This window comes from Drosophila rhopaloa, unplaced genomic scaffold (assembly GCF_018152115.1).
Source record: "Drosophila rhopaloa isolate 14029-0021.01 unplaced genomic scaffold, ASM1815211v1 contig_2, whole genome shotgun sequence".
NCBI lineage: Eukaryota > Metazoa > Arthropoda > Insecta > Diptera > Drosophilidae > Drosophila > Drosophila rhopaloa.
The window spans coordinates 25,842,809-25,850,314 of NW_025335083.1; the positions used below are offsets into that span (position 1 = coordinate 25,842,809).

General features: G+C 36.4%; 1 protein-coding gene and 1 non-coding gene across 2 annotated transcripts; both read left to right on the plus strand.

The window, feature by feature from the left end:
* Nucleotides 1-165, plus strand: LOC123037834. The gene has a single exon (XR_006417641.1). It is a non-coding gene; the product is annotated as a U1 spliceosomal RNA (small nuclear RNA).
* Nucleotides 166-664: 499 nt separating this feature from the next.
* LOC108037635 (histone H3.3A-like) lies at nucleotides 665-1,512 on the plus strand. Its single transcript, XM_044460479.1, has 2 exons — nucleotides 665-1,087; nucleotides 1,161-1,512. The coding sequence occupies exons 1-2, from the start codon at nucleotides 806-808 to the stop codon at nucleotides 1,287-1,289; spliced, it is 411 nt and encodes a 136-aa protein (XP_044316414.1). The 5' UTR covers nucleotides 665-805; the 3' UTR covers nucleotides 1,290-1,512.
* The last annotated feature ends 5,994 nt before the right edge of the window (nucleotides 1,513-7,506 follow it).

The window sequence follows — 7,506 nt, forward strand, 5'->3', positions numbered from 1 at the left end:
ATACTTACCTGGCGTAGAGGTTAACCGTGATCACGAAGGCGGTTCCTCCGGAGTGAGGCTTGGCCATTGCACCTCGGCTGAGTTGACCTCTGCGATTATTCCTAATGTGAATAACTCGTGCGTGAAATTTTTGGTAGCCGGGAATGGCGTTCGCGCCGTCCCGACATTAATAATAAATCTGGTGCTTTACGTTAGGACTAGGGCCGTTAGATTTTGAAAAAATAACGTATTGATATTTGCTGTTTAAAAAATATCACTCGATGATATTAAAAATATCGATATATCGAGTATTTTTGATATTTTTTAATGTTCAGCTAAGTTTTAATAAAGGTTTCCTGTTACTGTAAATTTCGGTCTTTTATAGGCCTAAGAATATGTATAATCAACTATGAACTGCAAATAAGAGCAATTAGAGACACATTAGACTATTTTTTATTTAAAAAGTGAGAAGCGCACGCCAAAAGATTAAATTTTTTAATCTTTTTGATAGAGTTAACCCAAAGCTTATTTCCGCAGACTGGCAACGCTATGCAATTTTCTGGTATTTTTTTCGTCGATCTGAGGACCGAGGTGAAAAAAAACATTGACGAAAAGTGAACGCAGCTGTTTGCCTCTCGGTCTCTCTCAGGACTGGCTGACAGTTTTTGTCGATCTGCGTAGGCTTTAAGAGGGAAAATATCGATATTTTGATATATTTCCGACATACATACCTAATTCATTCGGCGTGAAAAATTTGTACAGTTCGGTCAATTGTCAACTCTTTGACAAGCCTAAATAATTTTCAGAACGTGCAACCAAGTAAACTATGACTCGTACCAATCAAACTGCCCGTAAATCGACCGGAGGCAAGGCGTCCCGCAAGCAATTGGCCACCACAGCGGCCGGAAAATCTGCTCCGTCGACCGGAGGCGTCAAGAAGCCGCATCGCTACCGTCCTGGAAGAGTGGCCCTTCGTGAGATCCGTCGCTACCAGAAGTCCACGCAGCTCCTCATCCCGAAGCTGACCTTCCAGCACTTGGTGCGCGAGATTATCCAGGATTTCAAGAACGATCTGCGTTTCCAGGCGGCGGCCATTGGAGCCCTACAGGTAGTGTAATCATTCTCGATTATTTCACCCGGTCATGTAATAATGGAACTCACTTCTCATGCGCAATTTCCAGGAGGCCGGCGAGGCGTATCTGGTCGGTCTCTTCGAGGAAACTAATCTGTCCGCCATCCATGGAAAGCGCGTCACCATCATGCCCGAGGACATCAAACTGGCCAGGCGCATCCGAGGCGAGCGGGCCTAAATATACATACATATATCATTTATACCATATCCACCATCTTGAACTGGAAAAACCGTGGCGGCAAAAACTTCAACCCACAGCTGTCTTTTTTTGGAAAGCGAGAAATGGAGGTGGAGAGATCCTCAACATCAGTTGCCGCCGCTTAGTTCTCAAGTCCATCTATACTTACAGATAAGTAATTAATACACAATCGAACAATGTTCAAATAAATTTTAAAACGACATTCTCTTTGTAAAAACTTTGCTCTAAACAAAAGCTGTTTTCATATTTTAATACGATCAGCTTAGCGGTTCGTGGGATGGGGGAAATTGTTTCAGGAGAGCAAATGCAAAAATTTACTTAAACACTATGGTGTCCAGCATGGCGCCCAGGCCACCTTCTCTGTGAAATGCCGCTTGGGATCCTGTTTGCCCCAACGTTATATGTAACAGTTGATCCAACTTTTGTCATTTATTTCCAAGTTTCCTATGTGTTGTTAAAATGTGGCCCACATATGGACTTCCGGAGGGCATTACTTGACCAAATTTTATCCGATTTAAAAGTGGCATATCTCCTTAGACTCGTAATTTGATCCTCAAAAAATCTGCATTCAAAATTTTCAATTTAACGTTGGTCCAATTTTTGACCCATTTTCATGTCATTTATTTCCAAGTTTCCGATGTGTTCTTAAAAAGTGGCCCACATATGGACTTCCGGAGGGCATTACTTGACCAAATTTTATCCGATTTAAAAGTGGCATATCTCCTTAGACTCGTAATTTGATCCTCAAAAAATCTGCATTCAAAATTTTCAATTTAACGTTGGTCCAATTTTTGACCCATTTTCATGTCATTTATTTCCAAGTTGCCGATGTGTTGTTAAAAAGTGGCCCACATATGGACTTCCGGAGCCTATAACTTGACCAAATTTTAGCCGATTCGAAAGTGGCATATCACCTTAGACTCGTAATTTGATCCTCAAAAAATCTTCATTCAAAATTTTCAATTTAACGTTGGTCCAATTTTTAACCCATTTTCATGTCATTTATTTCCAAGTTTCCGATGTGTTCTTAAAAAGTGGCCCACATATGGACTTCCGGAGGGCATTACTTGACCAAATTTTATCCGATTTAAAAGTGGCATATCTCCTTAGACTCGTAATTTGATCCTCAAAAAATCTGCATTCAAAATTTTTAATTAAACGTTGGTCCAATTTTTGACCCATTTTCATGTCATTTATTTCCAAGTTTCCGATGTGTTCTTAAAAAGTGGTCCACATATGGACTTCCGGAGGCCATTACTTGACCAAATTTTATCCGATTTAAAAGTGGCATATCTCCTTAGACTCGTAATTTGATCCTCAAAAAATCTGCATTCAAAATTTTCAATTTAACGTTGTTCCAATTTTTGACCCATTTTCATGTCATTTATTTCCAAGTTTCCGATGTGTTCTTAAAAAGTGGCCCACATATGGACTTCCGGAGGGCATTACTTGACCAAATTTTATCCGATTTAAAAGTGGCATATCTCCTTAGACTCGTAATTTGATCCTCAAAAAATCTGCATTCAAAATTTTCAATTTAACGTTGGTCCAATTTTTGACCCATTTTCATGTCATTTATTTCCAAGTTGCCGATGTGTTGTTAAAAAGTGGCCCACATATGGACTTCCGGAGCCTATAACTTGACCAAATTTTATCCGATTCGAAAGTGGCATATCTCCTTAGACTCGTAATTTGATTCTCAAAAAATCTACATTTAAAATTTTCATTTTAACGTTGGTCAAATTTTTTACCCCTTTTCATGTCATTTATTTCCAAGTTTCCGATGTGTTCTTAAAAAGTGGCCCACATATGGACTTCCGGAGCCTATAACTTGACCAAATTTTATCCGATTTAAAAGTGGCATATCTCTTAAGAATCGTGATTTTATCCTCAAAAAATCTGCATTCAAAATTTTTAATTAAACGTTGGTCCAATTTTTGACCCATTTTCATGTCATTTATTTCCAAGTTTCCGATGTGTTCTTAAAAAGGGCATTACTTGACCAAATTTTATCCGATTTAAAAGTGGCATATCTCCTTAGACTCGTAATTTGATCCTCAAAAAATCTGCATTCAAAATTTTCAATTTAACGTTGGTCCAATTTTTGACCCATTTTCATGTCATTTATTTCCAAGTTTCCGATGTGTTCTTAAAAAGTGGCCCACATATGGACTTCCGGAGCCTATAACTTGACCAAATTTTAGCCGATTCGAAAGTGGCATATCACCTTAGACTCGTAATTTGATCCTCAAAAAATCTTCATTCAAAATTTTCAATTTAACGTTGGTCCAATTTTTAACCCATTTTCATGTCATTTATTTCCAAGTTTCCGATGTGTTCTTAAAAAGTGGCCCACATATGGACTTCCGGAGGGCATTACTTGACCAAATTTTATCCGATTTAAAAGTGGCATATCTCCTTAGACTCGTAATTTGATCCTCAAAAAATCTGCATTCAAAATTTTTAATTAAACGTTGGTCCAATTTTTGACCCATTTTCATGTCATTTATTTCCAAGTTTCCGATGTGTTCTTAAAAAGTGGTCCACATATGGACTTCCGGAGGCCATTACTTGACCAAATTTTATCCGATTTAAAAGTGGCATATCTCCTTAGACTCGTAATTTGATCCTCAAAAAATCTGCATTCAAAATTTTCAATTTAACGTTGTTCCAATTTTTGACCCATTTTCATGTCATTTATTTCCAAGTTTCCGATGTGTTCTTAAAAAGTGGCCCACATATGGACTTCCGGAGGGCATTACTTGACCAAATTTTATCCGATTTAAAAGTGGCATATCTCCTTAGACTCGTAATTTGATCCTCAAAAAATCTGCATTCAAAATTTTCAATTTAACGTTGTTCCAATTTTTGACCCATTTTCATGTCATTTATTTCCAAGTTTCCGATGTGTTCTTAAAAAGTGGCCCACATATGGACTTCCGGAGGGCATTACTTGACCAAATTTTATCCGATTTAAAAGTGGCATATCTCCTTAGACTCGTAATTTGATCCTCAAAAAATCTGCATTCAAAATTTTTAATTAAACGTTGGTCCAATTTTTGACCCATTTTCATGTCATTTCCAAGTTTCCGATGTGTTCTTAAAAAGTGGCCCACATATGGACTTCCGGAGGGCATTACTTGACCAAATTTTATCCGATTTAAAAGTGGCATATCTCCTTAGACTCGTAATTTGATCCTCAAAAAATCTGCATTCAAAATTTTCAATTTAACGTTGTTCCAATTTTTGACCCATTTTCATGTCATTTATTTCCAAGTTTCCGATGTGTTCTTAAAAAGTGGCCCACATATGGACTTCCGGAGCCTATTACTTGACCAAATTTTATCCGATTCGAAAGTGGCATATCTCCTTAGACTCGTAATTTGATTCTCAAAAAATCTGCATTCAAAATTTTCATTTTAACGTTGGTCCAATTTTTGACCCCTTTTCATGTCATTTATTTCCAAGTTTCCGATGTATTGTTAAAAAGTGGCCCTAATATGGACTTCCGGAGCCTATAACTTGACCAAATTTTATCCGATTTAAAAGTGGCATATCTCTTAATAATCGTGATTTTATCCTCAAAAAATCTGCATTCAAAATTTTTAATTAAACGTTGGTCCAATTTTTGACCCATTTTCATGTCATTTATTTCCAAGTTTCCGATGTGTTGTTAAAAAGTGGCCCACATATGGACTTCCGGAGCCTATAACTTGACCAAATTTTATCTGATTCGAAAGTGGCATATCTCCTTAGACTCGTAATTTGATTCTCAAAAAATCTGCATTCAAAATTTTCATTTTAACGTTGTTCCAATTTTTGACCCATTTTCATGTCATTTATTTCCAAGTTTCCGATGTGTTGTTAAAAAGTGGCCCACATATGGACTTCCGGAGCCTATAACTTGACCAAATTTTATCCGATTCGAAAGTGGCATATCTCCTTAGACTCGTAATTTGATTCTCAAAAAATCTGCATTCAAAATTTTTAATTAAACGTTGGTCCAATTTTTGACCCATTTTCATGTCATTTCCAAGTTTCCGATGTGTTCTTAAAAAAGTGGCCCACATATGGACTTCCGGAGGGCATTACTTGACCAAATTTTATCCGATTTAAAAGTGGCATATCTCCTTAGACTCGTAATTTGATCCTCAAAAAATCTGCATTCAAAATTTTCAATTTAACGTTGGTCCAATTTTTGACCCATTTTCATGTCATTTATTTCCAAGTTTCCGATGTGTTGTTAAAAAGTGGCCCACATATGGACTTCCGGAGCCTATAACTTGACCAAATTTTATCTGATTCGAAAGTGGCATATCTCCTTAGACTCGTAATTTGATTCTCAAAAAATCTGCATTCAAAATTTTCATTTTAACGTTGTTCCAATTTTTGACCCATTTTCATGTCATTTATTTCCAAGTTTCCGATGTGTTGTTAAAAAGTGGCCCACATATGGACTTCCGGAGCCTATAACTTGACCAAATTTTATCCGATTCGAAAGTGGCATATCTCCTTAGACTCGTAATTTGATTCTCAAAAAATCTGCATTCAAAATTTTTAATTAAACGTTGGTCCAATTTTTGACCCATTTTCATGTCATTTCCAAGTTTCCGATGTGTTCTTAAAAAGTGGCCCACATATGGACTTCCGGAGGGCATTACTTGACCAAATTTTATCCGATTTAAAAGTGGCATATCTCCTTAGACTCGTAATTTGATCCTCAAAAAATCTGCATTCAAAATTTTCAATTTAACGTTGGTCCAATTTTTGACCCATTTTCATGTCATTTATTTCCAAGTTTCCGATGTGTTCTTAAAAAGTGGCCCACATATGGACTTCCGGAGGGCATTACTTGACCAAATTTTATCCGATTTAAAAGTGGCATATCTCCTTAGACTCGTAATTTGATCCTCAAAAAATCTGCATTCAAAATTTTCAATTTAACGTTGGTCCAATTTTTGACCCATTTTCATGTCATTTATTTCCAAGTTGCCGATGTGTTGTAAAAAAGTGGCCCACATATGGACTTCCGGAGCCTATAACTTGACCAAATTTTATCCGATTCGAAAGTGGCATATCTCCTTAGACTCGTAATTTGATTCTCAAAAAATCTGCATTCAAAATTTTCATTTTAACGTTGGTCCAATTTTTGACCCCTTTTCATGTCATTTATTTCCAAGTTTCCGATGTATTGTTAAAAAGTGGCCCACATATGGACTTCCGGAGCCTATAACTTGACCAAATTTTATCCGATTTAAAAGTGGCATATCTCTTAAGAATCGTGATTTTATCCTCAAAAAATCTGCATTCAAAATTTTTAATTAAACGTTGGTCCAATTTTTGACCCATTTTCATGTCATTTATTTCCAAGTTTCCGATGTGTTGTTAAAAATTGGCCCACATATGGACTTCCGGAGGGCATTACTTGACCAAATTTTATCCGATTTGAAAGTGGCACATCTCCTTAGACTCGTAATTTGATTCTCAAAAAATCTGCATTTAAAATTTTCAATTTAACGTTGGTCCAATTTTTGACCCATTTTCATGTCATTTATTTCCAAGTTTCCGATGTGTTCTTAAAAAGTGGCCCACATATGGACTTCCGGAGCCTATAACTTGACCAAATTTTTGCCGATTCGAAAGTGGCATATCACCTTAGACTCGTAATTTGATCCTCAAAAAATCTGCATTCAAAATTTTCAATTTAACGTTGGTCCAATTTTTAACCCATTTTCATGTCATTTATTTCCAAGTTTCCGATGTGTTCTTAAAAAGTGGCCCACATATGGACTTCCGGAGGGCATTACTTGACCAAATTTTATCCGATTTAAAAGTGGCATATCTCCTTAGACTCGTAATTTGATCCTCAAAAAATCTGCATTCAAAATTTTTAATTAAACGTTGGTCCAATTTTGACCCATTTTCATGTCATTTATTTTCAAGTTTCCGATGTGTTGTTAAAAGGTGACCCATAACAAATTGTATCCGGAAGTGGCATACCTTTTAAGACTCGTAATGTTTTATTAAACAATCAATTTTTTGCAATTTCAGCAATACGGTTTTAGCTTGATACAAAAATTCGACAACCATATATTATTTTAAATTGGCGGCAACCGGAATCTTTTGGTTGTTAACACAACTCTGCGTAACTTCCGCCAAATACAGAACAAAAACTATTTAAAAATACATTTCTTAG